The sequence below is a fragment of the Centruroides vittatus genome, unplaced genomic scaffold (genome assembly GCF_030686945.1).
Source record: "Centruroides vittatus isolate TY-2023 unplaced genomic scaffold, ASM3068694v2 scaffold_386, whole genome shotgun sequence".
Taxonomy (NCBI): domain Eukaryota; kingdom Metazoa; phylum Arthropoda; class Arachnida; order Scorpiones; family Buthidae; genus Centruroides; species Centruroides vittatus.
This window is the reverse complement of record NW_027122706.1, coordinates 6,819,813-6,845,113: the sequence shown is the minus strand read 5'-3', so window position 1 is coordinate 6,845,113 and position 25,301 is coordinate 6,819,813. Positions and strand designations below refer to the sequence as shown.

At 28.0% G+C, this 25,301-nt stretch overlaps 1 protein-coding gene across 1 annotated transcript in view; it reads right to left on the bottom strand.

The window, feature by feature from the left end:
* Positions 1-8,085: 8,085 nt before the first annotated feature.
* LOC136988840 (protein TFG-like) overlaps positions 8,086-25,301 on the bottom strand; it is a 52,836-nt gene continuing 35,620 nt past the window's right edge. The window contains 4 exon segments of the mRNA XM_067286817.1: positions 8,086-8,452; positions 21,378-21,546; positions 23,428-23,670; positions 23,673-23,702. Of these exon segments, the coding sequence (XP_067142918.1) occupies positions 8,206-8,452; positions 21,378-21,546; positions 23,428-23,670; positions 23,673-23,702 (689 nt within the window). The 3' untranslated portion in view covers positions 8,086-8,205.

Sequence of the window (25,301 nt, the reverse complement as noted above, 5' to 3'; positions counted from 1 at the left end):
TCCTAAGCTTTCCATCTGTGATCTCGATTTTCATCCATCAACTCTGTTCTCGAGATTCAGAAAGGACAGACAGACACAGATGGACTACAGTGGGAATTTGTAGGTCTGCAATTTGAAAAAAGTTGTAGATCTATAAATGACTCGGTAGAGTCGTATATCACGTTCTAGTGGCAAACTTGCATTAGGAAGTTTGAATCTCTTTTACACTTAGAACTTTAGTATCTTGAATTGAAATAACGAACTTTCTTTTATGTACAGTACATTAGAAATAACCATGCTTATAAGTATAACAGTTCTGTCCAATGAATGAGTGAGTCGATACAATGAATCGAATCAGTAATGTTGTTTCGATCAGTCGACTCCCGGTAACTAACTTACTTCCTTCAGCTGTTTCGAAACATCGTTTCGGTTTTAGTGTACTGTTCTATGATAATAAATCGGGAAAACAAGCATCGTCACAGAAGAAAGCTTCGAACTGTACTTTGTGCTTTAAAGTTCCTTCACTAATATTGCTCAAAGGTACTCTAATGTTTAGCCAAATTATTGTAGGTGCAATAGGGCACAAACTATAGCTCGAAACCTCTTCTGTAACGATGCTTGTTTTCCTGATTTATTATCATGGTGACATTGCTTCATTCAAAACTTTCTGTAGTTGTTAATAAAATACACATTACACAGACTACATGTCTTACTGTCAAATCTGGTTCTAGTATTCTTATACTACAACTTTCAAAATTTTTTTTATTTAGATGCTTTAGCTGAGTTTTACTTTTCAACTTGGTTCCGCCAGTTTTTTGTACGGGACTTTAAATATCCTCATTTTCAAGGAAATGGCTGTTAAGAGAGGTTCGTAAAAGAATTGGGAACCAACAACAAACCAGCATTCTACATATCTGCATGTATGGGGTGAGATCTGTTCAAAATACGAGATCAAAGGTCAGCATACTATCCTCAAAAAGTCTGTTGTAATCTGAAAGAATAATTGTATATTTTGTTCTCTCCAGGTGGAAACCTCTATCAGTCTATAAAGTGAATTTTAATTTATTCTTGTTTATTGGTTTGAGCTCTAAGCGTAGTAATGTCCATTTTAATCTTAATGGTATTAATATTATGTTTTCAGTCTTATTATTTTCCCTTTATCACATGATAGATTTAAAAATAATTTGTTTAATTTATCTGTGGTTTATTTATTTTTAGTATTTGTATTTGTTTGGTTGAATTATTGAGAATTGTTTATTGTATAGTTTCATGATTAAGATGATAATAAAAGAAAGATAAAGCAACATTGCACAGTCGACAACACATAAACCGCCACGCTTCGATATTTCGTATCTAAATTGATTATAATCTCAGATACAAAGTCGCAAACATCGGAAATTGTGAGTAGGCGTTTTTGAATAACTTTAGTAGGCCTATACCATTTCTTAAGATCGTTCGTTTACTCTTCAAGAATCATATCTCTCTATTCTCACGAAATTTAAAATAACTTTACGTTTTCTCGCCAAACACTTCGATATCTCATCGCATTGTAATTAACTTGTCTGATATTACCCTTTTCCTTCTGACATAGGCCTACTTATTGATAATGTTATTCGAAATACAATATTCTTTTGTGAGTAGTGAATTAATGATGCTCACATTAAAAGAATTAAATGAGAAATTAGAACTTGTATCTTTAAAGACTTACAATACTATTCCCTAGTGACACCACTGTCCAGGACTATAATAATAAATATACCGTATTTAGGCTATTCGATTCTAAACCGCACCTCAATTTCTCAACAAGTTTTCGTGAAAAAATAAAAATTACCTGTAGTAAGATTTATTTACAAAGTTCAAAAAATGAGAAGTAACAAGAAGTGAAGAATTAGGGCGTAGTTTATCTTAAAAAAATCTTAATTGCGCTCACTATCACTATTATATTGTGAAAGTGATTCATCAGTAGCACTACCACAGTTGACTTTGGGACCGGTATTGGCATCGTCATTTTCCCAAACTAAGTCGTCTTCTGTGCTCTTCATTGCATTTGTAATGCAGAATTTTTTTAAAAGGAATAATTATTTCACTGGGAAAGCAGCACTCGCCGCCTTTATTTCCCCAGAAGCGTGGTTTTCCGAATGTAGGCCTAACCAGTTTTCGTATTCTTTTCTTATGTAGTCCTTAAAAGGCTTGTTGATGCAAGCATTGAGCGGCTGCAGTTGGCTCGTCATGCTGCCCGGAATTATCACCAATTCACAAATTTTGTTTGTTTTAATTTATTTTTTAGAGTTAAAACACATCAACAGGTTAAAGATACTACAAAATAAGCGATCCAATATTATCCTATAGCAATCGACGGATCGTTTCCGGAAAAAGGATCCTGACTAAAAAATACTGATCGGATGACGATGAAATTAGGTTAGGGGATAGTAGACATGATATAAATAGATTTAAAATACTTTAAAAATTGTCTTTTCAGCTAAAATTTAGCCACCTTCGAGTGTAAGTCGCAGATTCGAATGATTTTCGGGGACATTAAAATGGGGGAAAATTAATTTAGAATCGAATAAATACGGTAAATTAAGTCAGACACAAAAATAAGTTTCTTTAAAAGTACTTTCGAACATACAAAGGATCTCCTGAAAGTAACATTACCTTTATTTGAGACTAAGTACCACAAAATTTGCAAAGATGTTAAAAGCTTCACCAAAAATCTTTTATCGTTTTTCAAACGTATTTATTACTATGATCACCCCCTATTATATGCCGTTTGTAAGTACTGTACATAACGGTTTTCTGTAAATGAAAGTACTTCTTTTTGTTACTTTGAAATCTACAACTGTAAGTTTATCTTTAAAGGTGTAATTTTTAAGCTAAATTTGGTGATATTTTGGTAAATTAACTGGCAATATTTATTATCGTTCATCTCAATTTTATAAAGTAGATAAATACTGTAATATATTCAAGTTTATTTGAAAACAAAATTCTTTCTTTATCTATTCAACCTAGAAAGATTCCTATTATAGCCTACCGGCTAAATTGAAACCTTAAATTTTCTTCTCGCTTTATCTAAAATGACATGGATGAAGTCCGAATTTTAAGTTTTGTTCTTGTTTCATCTATAAGTTTTTTAAAAATATCAATTTTATCCACTTGTGACTTAATAAAGCGCGCTTCGTATGGATGAAGTTCAAAATTACTAGATTGTTTCTTGCTTAAACTTGGATTAACTGGCTAATGCTAACTTTATCCCAGCTTTATTTGATTCGCGGACTTTAGCCGTAACACGTTAAATTTCATCAGGCTAAATGCACTGTACGGTATTGAAGTAATTTACGTTATTGTAAATGATGACTTTCATCAAGTCACAAGTGGATAAAACTGACATTTTCCAAAAACGGGATATATGAAGCAAGAGCAAAACTTAAAATTCAAACTTTATCCATGCCATTTTGGATAAAGCGAAAAGAAATTTTAGGGTTTCGCTTTAGCGGGTATAATCGGAAAGCTTTCTAGGTTGGATGGATAAAAAATTTTGTTTTCAAATCAGCTTGAATGTAATACAGTATTTCTCTACTGTATAAAATTGAGATGAACGATAATAAATGTTAATAATAAATTTGCACGAAACTCTAGACTAATTATTATTATTATAATAGATTAATTTTAAAAAATAATTAAAAAACTAAGAATTACGAAGCATCAAAACTAAAACAGTTTTGATGAAATTTTTATGAAATTTGTTTAAATTCTAATTGGAATTATAAAATTACTTGAAAGTTCAAATATGTAACGTCATATTATTACAATGCATTGTGCAGTATTTAAATTCTGAAAGTAAATTAACAAATTTGTCATTTAAATTAATTTATTTATCATTTAAATTAGCATAATTTAAATGTAATTAAAATTAATGTACAGTACTCAAGTTGTATCTACAACTATAGTGATCTCATTATCATCAATATCGTTGCAATTAGTATAATCAACAGTAATTGTTACTGAATCCTGTATTGCTCGACATGTTAGAAAATTATGGGTATATTTCATCATTTAATATATATATATACGTAACAATGATTTAGCTTCATTAAATTTTACATACGTAATATGTAATTTTATTCTTTTCTTGTTAACAATCTATAAAATATACACAGAACATGTTTCAGATTATTCTTTAGGTCAATAAATTATTGAAACAGTATTTGAGATTGATTTGTGATTAAGACTCCTAATAACTTACTGTATAAATTAATTTTAAATAGAATGATATGAAAATATTTAGTATCTTAATTGTTAAATAGATTATTATTATGTTTTTTTTTTTTTTTAATTTAAGTATCATTTTTAGCAATTTTCGTCGTAACCACGTAGCTATTATTTACCATTTAAATTATGACACTGATATAGGGGTAAGTTTCGTAATGTAAGGATTTTTGAAAGGTAAGGAAAATACCTTACCTTTCGAAGCCCTCATAAGATTGCATATTGAATATAACACGCTGTCTTACGAGGGGTTTTCGAAACATGATGTTATTTTCTGATTAACATAGATTCCCGTTTTACCTTTTCTTAAATAAAGGGGACCTATTTGATGGAATGACATCAAAATATTAGTATCAAAGACGTGCATCGAGATATTACCAATGGTACTATGACATCTTTTTGGTTAATATATTTTGAAAACTTTCTTCCAAGATTCAGGATCATACAGTAGAGAGTCGTTAATCAGAACACTGGTAATCGGCACGATTTTCAGTCGGACTGTGTCGTGCTGAATCGAACGTTTTTGATACTAAATTTACTTCTAAAGTATAATTTTCATGTTTTTATATTCTTCAATATATTTATTTTGTTTGTACAAAATGCAGAAATAATTTTTAACGATACGATAGCCTCGATTATTATTATAAAAATTTTCGTTAGGCTTAAAATCGACGAAAATTCAACACGAAGCGACACGCAACGGAGAAAAATTTGAACATTGGACAGGTTAATGCAGTGGTTTCCAACCTGTGGAGCGCGCCCCCCAGGGGGCCGCGAGACTGTTGCAAGGGGAGCATGCAGCTGTTTCCAAAATATCATTTTCGAATACAAACCAAAAAAGTCGAATAGGTGTCAAAAAAATGAATCAGCAAAATAGGTATACGTAATCCACAATCCTCGCCGCGAATTTTTCGGGTACAAATGCTAAAACATCCAGCCATACTCTTGCTGGAACGAAAACATCTCGCTTTCGCGTTTGGAGCCGAGCGCCGGCGGGGCGAGGAAACAAAAGACAAGCACTCGGAACATCCCGGGTATTCTCGTGCTTACTCGCGCCAAACTTCAGTAAACAGAAGCATCTGTTTTTTTTCTGTTGTCTATGAACAGAATTAGTTCGTTAGTAGTGCTTGCGATAACCACGTTGATATATAGAATGAAACACTTCGCTTTGGTAACTTCTAAATTAATATTGAGGTAAATTTCATAACTGTTATAACAGTACATTATTTTTAGTACATTTAAAATTATTATTTCTTATAATAAATAATTATTTTTTATGTATATTTTTACATAATATTGTATACTATTTTGTAGCCCATTAAATAAATTATAATATCAGTTGAGTATTTATGAAATTAGATTGTTAGAAAAATTAAGGGGGCGCAACAATTTTTTTAAGGGGGGCGCAGGTACAAAAAGGTTGGAAACCACTGGGTTAATGTATTTTTTCGTACATAATCGGTAATCGGAACAACCCCAGTCCCCAATTGATTCCGATTTTCGACTCTCTACTGTAATTATATATTTATTTTGAACAAATCTTTAGTGCTGTCGGAATTAGGGTTGCCAACATTTGCCAACTACTGGCCTGGAGGATTGCCCCCCCAAAATAAACAGTCACAATATTTTATTTAGTCAATAATTATATTATCATATACGAGTACAGTATATATATTTATATATAGTATTACACAGTTAACAATCCAACATTATTTTATATAGTAAGTATAATTGTAATGCTTCTTATTTCTTAAAATTATATTTTTTTTCTGATTTTGCTACTTGCAATAATTTTTTTTGGTCATGTTGAAATAAATAAGAATGAAAAGCTTCGCAGCTCATGTCGAAATTAATTCGAATGCCTAACTCTGCTTTAACGAGCTCCACTCGCATTCTACTTCTATCATTTCTCCAAGCAGATTCCATTATAGAAAAAATTCTTTCCACAAATGCATTGCTTACAGGTACACTTAGAACTTTGCCAACAATTTGTTTGATTTCAGTCACATCAAGGGTTTTAAAACTAGACACCCATATTTTTTCTGTTGATAACACCTCATTTCAAAGTTTTTCTAAATTGTTATTTTGAATTAAAATTATTTTGTCATATAGAATATCTTCATTATAGTAATAAGTATTAAAACTTTATCACAAAAAAGGATATTTTAAAAAATTACTTCTACAGACAATTTCAATTTTTACTTAGAAATAAATAAATTCATTTATTATAAAGGAGACAAACAAAAATTTATTTGAAAAACACAAATATTTGTTTTATTTGGGTCTCTAATTAATAAAAAACGACGAAACACCATTTTAAAGTGCATTTTTATTCAAATAATATATTTATAAATAATATGTAGCCAAAAACGCAGCCAAGTCAAATTTCTCTAGCCCAAAAAGTAGCCAATGTGCCAAATGATATTTTTTATGCCAAACTGATAAAAGGATAGCCAAATTTTGCACAAAGTAGCCAAATCTGGCAACGTTGCCTATGGTAGCGAAATATGGCGACCCTTCCAGTAATCTCGATGACATGAGTGTTTAGTAATGAAATGTAAATGGTGCTTATCGTAATGATGATTTTGTATGCAAATTTTCAACAAAAGTTTTTGATCTGGAAATATGAGGAATAATGTGAATGTTACAGAATAATTAACAAACCGATTTTAAATTTTATTATTAAAGAATAATAAGTAAAACATTGATATTCCTGGTGAAATTACTAGTAAAACTGGAGACCGGATAAATGTCACCAAAACTGGAGTCTCCAGGCGAAAATGACACGGTTGGTAACCCTAGTCGGAATGCTTGTTCACAAATTTAATATTGCATAAAATTTTTATGTGAGCAAATATTTTGGGTATTTTCATACACTAAACATTGGCTAATGCAAAGGTAATAAAACGCATAAAATGTATAGGATACGTTTAATTAACTATAAAAGTCAAAAAAATTTTTTAATGGAAATAAAATTATTGAACAAAAACTAAACCAATCATAATTACGTTTAATTGTTAATTATGCAATAAGCTATATTCTATAAATATTTATTATGACAATTGCAAAATGCATTTTAAAGAAAATTAATAAATACTAAATTGTGTTTTTAGTTATTGATAAATTTTCAAGACTTTACATATTTCTCAGAAACTAAATTATAATTTAAGCCAATGTCAGTTTGCATAGATCTCGACAATTTTTAAACTTTTATTACCTTATTTATACATACAGTAAATATAGTGTGGACTATTGTAATATGCATAAGAGCTAAAAATGAAAGTTGTTTATATAGGGATAATTTGCCTAATTTGTTCCAATATTGAAAAAATAATAATCCCAAAATTTGGTAACAACCGCCATAAATTTAGCCAAGTTCGAAATATTAAAAATAAGAAAAATAGTCAGATGGCACATTTTGAATCCTCCATTATGAACAAAAGGACCATCCTAATACATCCTATTTATGCAAAATTATTCTCAATTCTTTATAGCAGTTATATTTGTTATTTATTCATAATTCAGGAGATTTTACTTTTAAGTAATTTGTCATTATAAAACTATTGCTATTTCTTTTAATCTTTCCATGAAAAAATTTTGACTTTTTAATAAATTTTCCCAATTACACCTATAAACAATATATTTAAATACAATACAAATATGCACCTTTATATACCTTTATTCTTTCTCATGCAATACCATTTTACACAATATCAATGTAGTATATAATTTAACATGGAATGATTTTTATATTTAATATACCAATAATAATTTTTATTTTTAATAGATCTATAAAAATTGATGCAGAAAAGAACAAACAGAAAACTGTAAGATGCAAAATCCTATACAAAACTGTTTATTTAAACTTAACAATAAAATGAGTACATATGCTCATTTGATTGTATCATTAGAAGTTACACAGCCCAAATCTTGACTTATATAGTATCTTGGCAAGAGACGTCACTGGTATCCTTGTTGATAATTTGCAACGGGACGAGGATAACCGACCTGAGGACCACGAGAATACGGATTTGGTCCTCCGGATGTTGGTGGAGCGACTCCCGGAGTCGGAGAAGGCGAACAGCCGGAGGGCGGATAAGGTTGACCCTGTTGATATCCTTGACTTGTAGCTGGTACTTGGTAAGTTGATCCTCCAGGTCCAAAACTCTGAGAACCTCCAGAAGGAGCATTATAAGGTACAGCTTTACTGAAAAATAAAATGTTTTCAGTGAATACTATTAATTTATATATCCAATGTCAATTAATAAATAATAACATTATACATTCTGAAGCTGATATTTATATAGATTTATTGTTCCTCCTCTGGACAAGCTATAAGAATTACTTTTTTTTTTAACCTTAAATTTTGTTTTTCTTTAATTACTGATATATTAGTTTGAAGAAAATTTTCTTTATTCTAATTCATTGGAAATAGCTTTTGTAGCATTTTTCTAATAAGGATTATTTAGTATTATGGACATCTGTATAAAACAAATATTCAAATTAAAATGCATCATGATTGACCAAACAAAATTTATTTCAGAAATTAATATGTATGAGGACAAAGTTAAAACACTCATTGTCAATGCATAAATAGTTAAAATAAAATAAGCATCAAACAGATTGATCATTTTAAAGTAACATGATGCAACTATTGCAAACAAATGCTCCTGAAATAATAATTATATTTCAGGAGCATTTGTTCACTGTTATAAATATTTCATTTACAAGCCTTTTGAATGTATTATTAACTACAGTATATTGAAAATGTTTAATGAATTAGTCTAAAAAAGAAAAAAGTATTTCTCATTGCTTCAGTACTAATTTTCAAAAAGCTTAATAATTTCATAATTTTTATTTGATAATGATGGAACTTTATTAAAAAATACTAATATATATAATGTTTGAGAATAGAATATTGCTACAATATTTTAAAGATTTGTATAATTTTAAACAAACTTAAAGACTACTGTTAGTTTATCAAATTGATGGGAGGAAAGATGACTTAATATTTGGATAACCTTCAAAAATAAATCTTTGTTCTAACTTCACATTATACATCATTTCATCTGTCAACTAATGCATAATTTCTGATTATATAAAAATGAAAGTGTTTTTTTTTTATTTCATTCATGTATAATTTTGAGAAAATGAATGAATAACAAAAAAATATATGATGATTCTTATATTTTATGACAAAAAAGTATTAAAAATAATTATAAGTAATCTGACAAAATGATATCAAATTGAATGTAACTAAATAAATGCATTTATCAGATTCATAATGGCAAAAGAAATCAACTTTTAAAAATGATAGTTTGATCATTGTCATCAGAGCCGTAACTAGCCATTTCTGTGCCCTGTGCCCTGTGCAAGAATTTGAATTTAGGCCCCTTAATTTATTTGGTTTGGGAAAATATTAAAAATCTATTGTAATGTATTTGTTTTAAGATTTATTTTAATTGAACTTTTCTGGCTTTTATTTCAGCAAATTCATTAATTACATCAATTTAGCAATTAAAAAAATCCCCGGACAGATTTATTTTTGTTACAAAATGTTACCTGTACAGATTTCTAGCTCTACACCTGTAGAAAAATCTAAAAATACGGTTTTGTATATCGTAATAATATCAATTGTTGCCAGAGAGTGCTATAGAGAAAAATCTGTAAATTTGAAAACTATAAACATAAATTTGAATTTCTCAAAAAATAAATAAAAAAAAATTTTAAAAGTCGCTACTTTTGGCTGATTTGTCTGCGGTTGCCGAACGTCACTACGTCCCTCTAAAAGTCGCCACGATTGGGAACACTGGCAAGCAGACATCTAGGGTCTAAGTAAGGCAAAATGTAATCGCCAAACTGCGCTGTAGAAAGGCGGAAAAATTTAAAATTTAAAAATATAATTTCTTGTGAACAGCAGTTTGGGCCCCCCTTCCAAGTGGGCCCTGTGCGGGTGCACCTGTTGCACATGCCTAGTTATGGCTCTGGCCCAGACTTCACACTGAATGACTATAAGCTTCAAGTGAGTGAACAGATGTAAAAGCATGAAACTTTAACATCAAACACTTCTTCAGAAGTTCAAATGAGAAGTGGAAGGCTAGTGTGAAAGGTTGGCAATCTTCTTTGACGAGGATATAGAAAAGCTGATATCACAGTATGATAAAATGTCTAAATAAAAATTGCAATTATGAAGTAGCTGAAAAGTGTATTTAACTTTTGTAATTTAAAACAGTTTTATCTTCACTAATAGTTTTTTTTCACTCTTAATGTGCCAGAAAAAAAATAAATAAATATCTGCTTGAAGCATCCTGGTTAAAAACTGCTAAGTGCTGATCAGCACTAGCATTTCTTATTGGACCTTGTGTACTTTTAGTAATATGCATAACTCTGTGGGATGTCACAGGAAAAAATTACCCAACTTGGTAATTTTTTCCTGCAACACTCCTTCCAAAATAATTACCAAAATTACTATTAGAAAAAGGTTGAAAACATTGTATTATGCAGATAGAATACTAAATATTTTGTTCTATAAGTAAATAAAATTTTTATTGAATAGCACAGTAGTAAATGTAAATACTTGAAAAAAGATAGTAATAAGATTAGATGGTTAACTTTAAATTCAGAAAACACTGATAAAATAAATATTAAAAATTTAGTCTTAAATAGTTCTAATTTTGTGAGAAAGTGCAATGAACAATGTTTTTATACAAAGTCAATATGATTGCTATTAATTCATTGTTAATTATTGAGTTACAAAAGGAATTAAAATTAATTATCTATAGTTTAGATTTTTCTTATTTGAAAATAGTTATCTGAAAGCTCCAAATATTATCTTCATTTACCATTTTGTTTGCTTTATACATTTAATTCTTTTCATTGCAGTAGCAATTTTGTAAAGTTACATTTTAATAAATTAAAGAACTCATATTCCTGGAGAAATTAAGAATGTACTGAAACAGTTTAAATTTCAGTCAAAAATCTTAAAATTGGATATTGACAAAACAACAAAGAAATTAGAAATGCAAAATACAACTATTACTTCTGATATCATTGATAAAATAGTAAAAATAAAACGCATTTTACATCTCTGTGGTAACGTCTATTCAAAATTTTGTCTGAACATGCAAAGAAGGTTCAGAAGAAATTTGCAGTAGAAAAAAAATATGACAATACTACATTTTTGTGGCTAATGTCTGAACTAAGCCTATAAATATTAATCAGGGAAATTCACCAAAATACAAGAAACTTTTGAATTTCATTTTTAAAACAAATGTTGTACACATGTTTCTCACCACTTTAGTAAATTGAAACACTCATCCTTACTGCATGTGCATGATCATGTAAGTAGGCAGCAATGCAACAGTTACAGAACCATGGTTTTGATTTTTACAGAAAACAGTTTTGAAATAAAAACAGAAACCAAAAAAGAATCTATTTAATGAGCAAAATTGTTTTGTTGGCTCAAATTAAAATGAAATAGTCATTCGTTTCCAACATGGAAAGTTTGAAAATTAATAAACTGTGCTTAAAAACACTCTGAATTATCCCAATTAAATAGCTTAATAGAAGTTTTATCAACATTTTGTGAACATTACGAAAAAATAGAATTTTTTTTTTTTTTACTATATTTGCCTTAAATTATAATAATTTAATTTTGAAAATGTGACCATATTTTTGGAAGAAAAAACAAAATAATAATGTACAATTTTTTGCAAAAAAATTATGACAATGAAAAAGTCAAAGAAATTTGACATTTTTGGATGTCAAAAAGTTGATTAATTATGCCACATGCTAAAAGTAGGTCATTCATGGCATTGACTTCAATTTTACTTCATGTATTACATCAAGTTTATAACTGTATGCGCTATCCTATGATGATGATGTGCGCTGAAATTAAAGCATTATTTTAATTTTTAACGAAATATCAAATAATAAATATTTTAATTGAAAACTTTTACATTAATTTATTAGTTTAGTGTTGGGCAGAAAATTAGTAATAATACAGTCTATTGTATATGTAGTTTGGAAAATTATTAATTAGTTTGTAATTGTTTTATTTTTTGTGCAATAATTTTTGGATCCACAAAATACTCTTCATCCTTGCACTCCTTAAATAAATTTTATATATAAAACAAAAGTAAAAATTTTACAAAGTATTTCATACTTTGCACTAATATCAGTTATTTTAATGACTCTTATTTGCAATTGATTTTACACTATATTGGACAGATTATCTTTAACATCAGGAATCTAGAGAATATTTTCAAACCTATTTTCAAACCAAGGATCTTTCTAAATGCAATGATGTTTTTCTTCAGTTTATTTTAAGATTTACTTTGTATAACTTATAAAATATATTAATTATTGTTATTGGTAATTTTTAATTAAAATTGAATTAAAATTCTTTTTTATGAATTGTAAACTAGTCATGTATGGCTAAAAAATCAATTGGTTCTTGTCTCAAAAAGACAGATTGTTACATTGAAATCTTACACTGTATTTGTTATCTTTTTAGACATAACAGAATTATTTCCAGAGAAAACTCAATGATAAGTAATTGAGTTTTTCAGATGTTATTCTACTTCGTATCAATTTTATAAATAAAATAATAGTTAAAACTAATACATACTGTATATTACAAACAATGGATATTTATAATTTGCCATTGAAATAAAAATGTTTAAAACACTCTGCCTGTAATCATGGCTGTAGAGTTGGTGTATGTTGTTATTTAATGAAAAAATATGATGATTAGAAAAATAAATAGAATATAAAATTAAATGAAAAAGAAATTTTCTGAGTTACTTATTATTTTTTAACATTAAACCTTTAACTTTATTATTAAATATTTTAAGTAGATGTAAACAAATTGAGTGAGACAAATCAAACAAAATTATATTTTTTGAATTAATAATAATTATTATTATAAAATCAATGCTGATACTTATGTAAATGATTAATAATTTTTTGGATTTTGACATTCAAATACATTATTTTTACCATTTATTGAAAACTTAACTACATTTGCAGTAAACTAAAATTAAATAAAAATATATGGGTCAAAATAATTTGGCTCACATAAAAATCTGCAAGCCAGTGCAATAAAAAAATTGTAATATTTTTATTTATGTATATTTTTTCACATATTACTGCATAAGTTACAAGAATGATTCTGAATATCAGATATTAATCACAAACAATTTTCTATGCAACATCACTTGCTCTATTATTTATTTTAACCAGTGTACCGTAGATATTAAGTTTAGTATGGTCGCTTATTAAAATTTTAAGATTGGCACAAATATAAAAATATGTTAAGTTATTCATTGAAATTATTTAAATAAACATACAAAGTCAAATCTAGGATTAATGAATGCACTATTCTCCTTGTAAACAATTTCACATAATAATAAGAATAACTATTTATATAGATTAGCTATAATGTCAAACATTTGCCATGCAATAAATCCTTAATATTATCTTGTTTTTTATCTTTGAGTGAAAATAGCTGACAAATTGCAAAAGAAAAGAAACCAAATAAATTATATTTTGTCTTAGAAAAGCATTTGTTTATTTTTAAAAAATTCTCCGCAATCCTAAGACAAAATTAAAAATTATTATTAATTAACCACTTATATCTGAAATTTAATCATATCAAAAATAGTCTGCAGAAATTTAATTGAAAAATTTTCATTCATTATTTAAACTTTAGAAATATTTTAATACAGATTCTAGATATTTTTATTGTGCATGGAGAATATTAAAATACAGGAAGTTTATAAAATCCAATCTGACATCAGGATATGATAAAGTTTAAGATTATAAAGAAATAACATTGTAATTTATTAGATAAACATTTCTTCAACATAGTAAAATAATCATGCCAATAAAATTTCATGGTGTGAGTTAATCTTTTAATTTAAAATTCTAATGACAAAAAGAAAAAGAAAGGGATGGACTTAAACCACAAATTTGTTAAATCAAGTCATAAAAATAGTCACAAAATTGCATTATAGATGACAGTCAGAGTTTCTTGGCATAACAAACTGATCTATCACTTGACTAAAGATTTTTCTGTATAATGTTCAATAATAATTTATTACGATCAAGATTATATGCATATTATAACATTGACAAATTTCAAAAGTTTTGCCATTAATATTGTAATGCACTGAATATAACAGTTTTTTATCACAATAAAATAATCCATTGATTGTTATAGTTATGAATTATATCATCATCATCATAAATTTTCTATTAAGATTAATAGAAATAGTTTTTCCTAATCAACTGTTCTCTTAATGCCATCTGTTGAGATTCTAGTTAATTAAAATCTTTTAAAAGAATAATCAACAAATTTTTTTCTGTTCATGAAAACAGTTCCAACTGATTTAATTTTTCTGTATTTTCATATTACATTTTCTTTTATTCATGATAGCAATACTATTCATAATAAAATACAACACAAAAACATCTTATGAGCAACAACAGTCAATGGATTTTTGGGTTATTTTTAATTACTAAATTAACAAAATTTGATATTAAATTGAATTTTTGTTATTAAATTAATAAAGAAACATTTACATCTAGTAAATGTTTCTTTATTAATTTAATAACAAAAATAATCCAAAAAATCCAGAAACAAGTTGTGTACCTTTCCTGGCTGTTACAAGATTTTATTTAAAAAGTAACTTTTGTATTATAACAAAAAGGCAAAAAGCTTAATTTCAAAGATAGAGATGAGTTTTAAAAAATTCTAAATGCTAATAATGAGTAAAATCTTCATTAAGTCTGACCACACTTGAGATGTGACATGACCTTCCTTAATCTCCCCACACACTTTACTTTTAACCACCAAAATTTAATGGCATCAATGCCTCTTATATACAAGATACTGTGCCAAATTTGATTACTTAATCATTACCCAATCCTGTGATATTAAATGAAATAGACACCAGTGCATACATCAAATTTTTTTTTTTTTGACTACTTTGGCTTCAGACAGTCTCAAAACATGGAGATTTGCAAAAATCCCAGATGGTCAAATGCAACATGATTCCAATACTACCCTTGTTATGTATACATATTAGCAGGAAAGTAAAATCCAGTAATTTTAGTATCACTTGATTATTCAAATAGAATTTGGATATTGTTGTACAAGCAATATATATAAATGATGAATAGCAATGTACTCTGATTGCAATTAAACCTACCAAACTTATTTAAGAAAAAGATTCATTTTTTGATAGATCAGAGCTATTTTTAAAAATCCAAAAGAAATTTAAACTTAATTTTTGTGTGGAAGAAAGAAATTTCTTAGACTGACCTTTACTAACCAGCACAAAATTTAAGGTTATTCTGAAATTTTTAAGCCAGTTAAAATAAATAAACAAACAAACATGACTGTTGGAAAAAAATCATGTATACACAAAAAGTCAATCAGTACAATAATGCAATCTCAATAAATAGAAAATACTTTCTAAAAATATTTAAGCCAATGAAAAACTAATTTTAAAAAACATCTTTAAAACTCACAGCTTTTTAAAAATATACAGATGAATAGTTTATAAATATATTTGAGTACAGTTAGTTAAATTACTTAAATAATAATTCTAAATAAAACTACTGGCAAAAAAGTATTTAAATATGATATAAGAGAATAAAATTGTTTAGTTTGAGCTTGTTTTACAAGAAAATAAAAATGTAATGTTCAAAACAAAAATACACAATTTGTTCATTAGGTTATTACGTGTTAATCACTAATTCTTTAATTTCAAATGAATAAACCAAACCATTTTCTCAAAAAAAAAAAAATTTTTTTTTTTACAATAAGCAAGTATTGAAAAAAGTTTTTGAACATGGCTCTAAGTTTACAGATTTTAGCATTCTAATTTGAATGGAAAAAACCATTAGCTTTAAGAGGTGTGTTTACATCATTTTCTAAGAAAATAAGCAAAGACAGGTAAAATATTGATAAACAAAGGTCACAATCAAGTATTTATTAATGACATGAGAAAAGCAAATTATAAAGCTATTACAGGATGGAAAATCCATACAGAAGTTGCAGTGTGTTGGTGTGTTGTTAGGAAGTTTAAAGACATAGGAGACACAAAAAAATTGTGTCAGAAGTAATTGTCCTAAAAATCAGCAAAACTCATGATCACCTGTTGAAAAAAATGTTAAAAACATCTAAAAATGTCTTCCAAACAATTAAATGGGGAATAGCAAAAAAATAATACTGTCTGAGAGAACAGTAAGAAATAAGTTGAATGACATGAGATTTTCATTTGCAAAGCCAAAAACAAAATGCTTTCTGACCAGAAATAAAAAAAAAAAAAAACTAAAATGATCAAGACAACACAAAAATTAGTTTTTTCCATCCTTCTATGGTATATGCCTAGACCATCATGCAGTGTTTCAATGATGTCTGTTCAATGATGTGGCCAGATGGAATAAAGTATGACTTGTGTGGGAAGTGTCACCAGATCAAGCTTTGTATATGATTTCAGCATTTTCAAACTTGAAAATGATGTACCCTAACTTTAAACATGTAACTTGCATCACACATGCCCTATACAGAGTTTGTGAATCCATTTGTGTTGAATACAGCAAAGCCAATGACTTTATATTAGAGATGAGATGGACATTTTAAAAGTATTTTTTTTTTCATCTTCAGCTGTACAGGGAAATAATGAATTTAAAGCTTCCTCCTGAATCTATAATTATGTGATAGAAAACTTGGTTAGCTGCAGGTGCTTTCTATTGTGAAAACTTTACCAAAATAACTGATTTCATCAACAAATTGGATTCATCTAGCTCAGCAGCTAAGAATCAGTTTCAAAAGTAAAGAAACTAATTCTTAATAAAGATTTGGATGATGAATTATTGTTGCGAGTTGTAGCTGTGCACGAATACAAATTTTTGTGTACTCAATATCTCAGCTGGAAGAACAAAATTTATAAACATATAATCAGTGAAAAATTTTCTGTGAAGTTCAAGAAAAATTAGAAGGGTTTGCAAAAAATAAATTAGAAGCAAATATTTCCAACAATCCTAACATTGATGTTGTGGCAGTATGCCATTTTTAGTTTGTATAATTTTAATTTCCTATTTTATTTCTTTTCTCTATGTCCCCTTTTCTTTTGTTTCTGTACTTCTAGGAATTTCTGACCCAACCCTTCCCCACCAGGGTGTGGGGAGTTAACAATAGACTACAGGAAGCTCTGAGGGCAAAACCTCATGGTGGAAGGACATTCTTTGGCCAGACATGGAGGATGCTAGTCGTGTACCAGTAAAACTCTGAGTTTTTTGAGATCAACCAGAGCTGGTGAGTTGGGTCTCAGAGTATAAGACTTACGAGAAAATAAAAAGCCAGACTTTGAGATAAATCTTCCTTAGAGAAATCATACTTTTGAAGAGATGAAAAGGTTCAGAAGAGAACATCCGTCAGGATGTTGAAATTGGAAATGAGAATCACATCAAGTTATTTGCCAAGAATTTTGGGTACCCCCTGTCCTATCAATTATTCCTCCTTCCCCTTCTGTCTATACATCTACCTTTCAGTGGCATAGCTAGGGGGTGCGATAGGTGCGGTCTGCACCGGGCCATGTGATAGGCCATGGGGGCCCCAAAATCACAAGAAAAAAGACCCAAAAATTTTTTTGGGGGCTCACTAATCTGATTCCGCACCAGGCCTGGAGAACCGTAGCTACACCACTGCTACCTTTCATTTAGTTTTTTAAGCAGGTTAAGAATTGATCTGCAATCATAGGATATGTATTATTGTATGTTAATAGTATTGGATTGGTAATTGTAATGGAATCAATTATGCAAAGAACTCATTTGTTTGTATTATCATCATAGGGAAACCTGGGAAGTGTATACAAGTCAGGACATTTATACAGTTCCCAGGTAAATAATCTGTTTAACCGTGAAATTAAAGTTCTTTGGTATCATGCTTTATTATAATTCTTTTCACATTGAACATCTTGCAACATGTTTATTGGAAATGAATGATGTGACAACCTTAAATTTCAAGTGAAAACAAAATAGGTACCCTCACTTCAGCAAATGTAGAAAGATCATTTTCAATTTACAAAAACTTCCTTCAACCTAATAGAAAATGCCTTACATTTAGCAACACTGAACACATGCTTGTGGTGCACTACAACAATTTTTTTATTCAATTGAAAACTTAATCTCTGTGTATCTTAATAAATTATTTTGGAATTTTCTGCAATCAATACTGTTTAATTTTTATTAACTAAAACATATTTTCTGTTTAAAAATGTACATTTTTTGCTTCTATTCTATCCCTTTTTTATAGTTTTCTTGCACCATAAAATCCGAGTCCTACTTATTACAATATAATATAATTATAATAAATATTCTAAAACATTTTATTAAAGAGATTTTTCTTTTTATGGTAAAATGAACTGGAATAGTGGCATATTTTACATGCAAAAATGATTCAATATTTCTCAAATTTTTTATCAAATGTTAAATTATGATTTTATATTCAAAATTAAAATAGAGCATTATAGTCAAAAGTCAACACAATAGGAAACAGAGACAAATACAACTGCTTTAAATTTAATATCATTTTATTGTGGAAGTTCCTAATATTCTTTGTAAATGCTTATCTGTTGTTCATAATATAAGCAAACTGAACTTGTAATTGTTAGTGTAGTGATTTCATAAAAATGTATATACTTTAATTTTAGACTTCATACCATGACAAATAATGTGGATTTGTGTTATAATATAAAGTTTAAACTTATTCACTCACACTCACAACTTTGTGTGTATTGTATGTGTCAGGTTACTACTCTAATAAATGAATTACCGTTGTATTCTGAAAATGCCAAACATGAGTATTTATCAAGCATAAATAGTATGAATTTTCAAAATGAATGTAGAAATTTCAATTTAATATTTTTTCTTTTAATTTCTATGCTGACAACTAAAGATGTCAGCATAAAAATTAAAAGAAAAAATGGTATGAATTTAAATCAACATTATTTCAAAATCTTTAAATTTTTGTGTGATTTTTTCCATGATTTTTGATTTTACATCCTATTATTGACGAATTCACATCAGTAACATAAAAAATTATCATTATGCAACAAAATATATTTTGTAATATGAAGTTCCCTACATATTGAAGACAAAATTTTACAATTATTTTGTAAAATTTTGTAAGCCAGGACATATTGATATAAAGGCATTTATTTTGAACTGAAAAGCTTGCACAGTTTGATCAGAATGTGAAGCAAGATGCTACTTGCTGAAGCTTTCATTACGACTATGTGCTTACACACAGTCAAAAAAAGATATAATTTGACTGAATGCAAGACAAATGGAGTGTTCCCGATATCTTTTTAAAATATGTATCCCAGTTGGTTATCTATAAACTCTAGGGGAGAAAAATGTATTTCATATTTTAAAAATAAATGTACTTGGCAGACATTTTTTCAATAGCATCTACCTAACAAAATTTCTTACGAATGTAAGACTTGATTTGTGTGCATGCTCCATTTATGTTAAAAAATATCAATTATACAAAATTTTCAATATTCTACAAGAAGAATGCACATTGGGATAATTTTTTATTTTGAAATTTTGTTAGCCATCCCACAAAAAGAATATGCAGTTGGAACACATAATTAAGTTTGTTTTGGATTCGTGCTTTTATTTAAAAAATCTGGATCTGAAAAGGGAGAGGAATCAAAAACGTAAGTCTGTTTTCTACAAAAATGACTTACTGGAATTAAACAAAGGTTCTAAAATACAGGTGTGTGGTGTACAGAAACTCCAATCTATAAAGAGTTTGTGATATTCAAAGTATATTAATCTTCTGTATTGTTAAGATAATAATTCTGTTCAACTAATACATTTACATAAAATTTAGTTAAATGATTAAGCCAAAGTCTTTCTAAATTTGTTTTTTTTTGAAAATTATATTTTCTTATTGAAAACAACAATTTGCAAAAACTGATATTATAGTGATATTTATAAAATTATTTTATGCTTCTTGTCTAGCTTGATATACACTTGTGAGCACTATGTTGGCCTCTTTATTCCTAGACTTATTACACCGTCACTGGACAAAAGATCAGCTTGAGAAAATAATTTATTTTCCCAAAAAAGTATGCATTTCAGACCTAAAGTCCCTCATCAGCTTTTTTACAAATATTTACGAAATTGACACATCCACATCTATCAACACATTTAATTATATACTTATTGATTGGATCTGTTATCGGTATTTTACCAAATGGTGAAATTTTATTGTGCATTTCATAGATGTGGATGTGTCAATTTCATAAATATTTGTAAAAAAGCTGATGAAAGACTTTAGGTCTGAAATGCATACTTTTTTGGGAAAATAAATTATTTTCTCAAGCTGATCTTGTGTTCAGTGATAGTGTAATAAGTCTAGGAATAAAGAAGCCAACATAATGCTCACAAGTATATTTTATAAATATCATTTTCCTCAAAGGTATTTTATTAGAAGAATTATAAACTGTTAAGAAAAAAGTTGAAATAATTCTAAACTTTTTAATATAGAATAACTATTAACACAGTGCACTCACTTTATTTTATGTTAGTCATCTTAATTATAAAACAAGGTTTATATACAATTAAATATAATGATTTTTGGATATTTTAATAATATCCAAGACAGGTATTTTTATAAAAAGTGAGAAGAAACATTTTTTCCACCAAAAGAATTTTCTTTTTGTTACAAAATAAAGACGAGAATAAAAAAATATATTAAATGAAACTTCTTTTATACTATGAACAAACTAATACTCACTATTTTACTAAATCTATGGCAATGTTTTTTCGATACAATAGAGATTTTAAAAATGTTAAAACTCAAAAACTGAAAATGGATTTATGACCTCAAAAATATTCAAGTATGAAAATCTTTAAGTTTTAATAAACTAATACTCACTACTTTATGAAAATTTAGTATAGAATATACATTAAATAATATTTGTCAACATATAAATTAATTTTTAAAGATTTGTTAAAATAAATATTTCCAGAAAAGTTTTTGTAGTTAAGAAAATTAAATATTAGTGATTTATACGTAAAAACAAACTGAAATAATATTTTTAAGATACCCAGGAGGTGGTTGAGATTGTTGTCCATATTGAGGATGAGGAGAAGGTTGAGATCTCATCATTTGATAGCTGCCATAATCTTGAGGTGGAATAGTTCCTGCACCATATCCAACTCCAGATGAATGTGCCATGCTGCTAGGCTGAGTTGGTGGTGTTGATTGTGGCATTCCTAATTAAATTTGATACATTTTAATAGCTGTTATAGACAGTATAAAATTTATTTTGTATTAAATAAAAACACAAAACTCAATCACTTATTTATTATTCAAATGCAAATATAGTTCAATATTGAATGTTAATATATTTTTATTTATTTTTTCCAAAATTATTAACAAGACACATGGTCAGCTCCAGGATGAATATTTATGGAATTCAAAGCTTTAAGTGGGAGCAAGTTCAACGGTCATGCAAAGAGAAGAGAAAGAAGAAAAATAATAGAAAATAAGCATTATGAAAATAAAAGTCAGTCTAAATAATAGTGGTTCCAAGATGTATGCACACAATGATTCACAAGGTTATAAAAAGCATGTTAAATATGTAACTGTATTTAAAATTTTGAAAAACATTAAAAATAATTCAGACTGATTTGTGTGAATATTCAAACAAAAAATTTCTTTATAAACTTATCTCATAATTATGTATAATATACATAACTACATATATCATACACTATTTTTAAACTTTTGATTTTTTAGTTCTTCCAAGAAAGGCAGTGTACAGTACATTGTTACTTTCTCAAGTTTTCTTCACAAGAAGAAAATACAGCTATTTAAGGAAATAAAAGTTTGATTAATGGAGAACCTTAAATGGATCTTTATTTGGACCAATTTCATTAGCAAAGTAGCAGAAAGTATTGTATAAACAAAACATTTCACAGTCAAGCTAGAAATACTGTTTTAAACACACAATTACTTTAATCACCAAAATTCCCTTTATAGAGATGAAAAGAGCAAGTTTATAATTGTTATTGTAAGTTTGTAGTCTACTAAAATTATATTTATTGAGTCACATGTCTTAATTGTCAACAACACTGATTACTTTCAAATCAATTTTGATGAGGGTTTATACTTGAGTTGACTATAATATCAAAAATAACAAGCAAGAAAACCCATTTGCACTGATGAAAGAGTTAAAGATGGTCTTATTAAGTTTACACAAAGAAAAAGCTTTTAAGTGAGATTATAACTGTATAATTTAAAATCAAGAAATAATCTATAGCAGTCATAATTCACACTCTCAAACAGACTTATAACCTGCATGTTACTCACAGGAAATTACAATAATTAAGTATACTAATAAATTAAGTTTTAAGCAAAATATCATATAACTGTAAATAAATAACGACTAACCCGTTACAAAGCTATACATCCACAAGAGCCGAATTATCGGGCTAGAGTTGGCTATAATAAATAAATAATTAATAAGAGAATTTGGCACTAGAGCTTGGCGTTAGGCGCCATCTCTTACTAAACTTAATAATTATAATTAAATTAAATAAATAATTTTAAAAATTTGGAACTGGAGGAAAAGAAATCGGTCCGAAGCGGGACTCGAACCCGCAACTTCTGCTATCCGTGCAGACACGTTACTGTCGATGGTCGTCGTGTTAGCTTATATATACTGGAGGAGGCAATCGGACTGAAGGTCCGGGTAGCGTAACTGGTAACGTGTCTGCACGGATAGCAGAAGTTGCGGGTTCGAGTCCCGCTTCGGGCCGATTTCTTTTCCTCCAGTTCCAAATTATTAAAATTATTTATTTAATTTAATTATAATTATTAAGTTTAGTAAGAGATGGCGCCTAACGCCAAGCTCTAGTGCCAAATTCTCTTATTAATTATTTATTTATTATAGCCAACTCTAGCCCGATAATTCGGCTCTTGTGAATGTATATCATATAACTGTTAGCTTTTTATGGAAATCATTATTTCAAAATATTTTTACTAACAAACATAAAATAAAATTAAAATAAATAATCTGGTGAATACAAATAGCACTTTAATAAATTCTAATATTAGTGTTTAAAATAATATTAAACTATTAATAGCTTTACCTGCTTGGGGATAATAAGGATGAGGCTGAGAAGTTGGTAGTTGTTGCTGTGAATAAATTCCAGGTTGCTGCTGCTGTTGCTGTTGTTGTTGTTGTTGTTGTTGTTGTTGTGGTGGAATTGCAGACTGAGGTGGATAGTTGCCATGATAAGAACCAGGAGGCACAGGTCCATGTTGGGGTGTTTGCGACTGTTGCTGTTGCTGCTGCTGTAATCGTTGTTGACTGGCAGATGATCCCAAACTGAAATACTATCTGGACTACCAGCTCTGCCTTCATCTAAAATTGAAAAAAATTAATCTTTGCAATTATCATTATTATTATTATTAATTTTTAAATGATAATATAGTCAAATCTTTTTAATTTAAACATTAGGAAAATCCAATACACTTATGTGTGATTCAAATTTTGGATAATTCTTTCTGAAAATTAAGCAACCATATTTTTGTGCATGTAATCTGGGACAGCATATAATTCATAGAAAAGTAATGGAATAGAAATAAAATCTTTGTATAACCTCCATCTGAAGAGCAGCCAAGGAAAGCATGACAGTATTATGTAGTTCAGAAGATACTATCTCAAACATTAAAACATTGTTTTTCTAATACACTTCATTGTAAATGTAACAACAACAACAACAAAAAAAAAAAAAAACTGAATATTGAATGGAATGGAATAGTGAGAGAGAAACTTTAATTTGTATCTTGGGGACATACATCATGTGTCCAAGATAGAAATGCTTATCTAATAACAATTTTGTTTTATCATCAATTAATGATAATAAAATATATAATAATAGTAATAAATTTTTAAAATTATTTTCTATTCATTTTTTTCTGAATTTATTTTAAGTCTATATTATTATCCAACAACACAGTGAACAGTTGTGTCCTCAGCACTTATCTGCTACGGAGAGTTCTAATTTTAGTTCAGATTAGTGATCTGGTACCATTTCAAAAAGATTTCATGTTTACAAAAATAAAAAATCAAACAGACATGTGATGTATAACTGCAAAAAAGCATCTTATGTGTTTACAGATAATATTTATAAAATAAAATTCTTCTTTACTTACATTATATGATATAAATTTTTTATAAAAAATTTATATCATATAATGTAAGTAAAGAAGAATTTTATTTTATAAATATTATCTGTAAACACATAAGATGCTTTTTTGCAGTTATACATTTACAGATAATATTTACAAAATAAAATTATTTTTTACTTACATTATACGATATATTATAAAAAATTTATATTGTATAATGTATGTAAAGAAGAATTTTATTTTGTAAATATTATCTGTAAACACACATGTGTGATGTAATTTATAACTATTATTTCTTTTGATAAGATCTGTACAAAAAATAAGGACTGAAGAGGATCCACATCCAATAATAAAGCCTATATCAATAAGAGTTCCTTGTGTGATGTAAGTTACTGAATAAAAGCCAAAAAATTTTAGGTTTTTAAAAAATCTACATTATCTTTATTAGTGTTGAAATTTTTCCAGTAGTATGTTTTAAGAGATAAGACTTTAAAATTAAATTTCATTTTAAGTGATTTCTTAGAATTGTGTGTTTAACTAGAAATTCTACTTGTTTTATTTCAAGTTTTTTTTCCTGTCTATTATAACATACCACAGGAAAGTACTATAATCATGTCAAATTGACCCTCAGGTTTTTACTTTTCTGGCTTTTATAGCTTAACACAGGAATATAATTTAAAAAACATCCAGAAAGTTGTTGCTAAATGTTTTTTTAAATTAAATTTCTGATTATTATATCTTATCTTACTAGGATTTCCAGATGTTTTCTAACTGCCATGTAATGGCATGGGACTTTATTGTAGGAACAATTTTTAGAATAAAATATCTT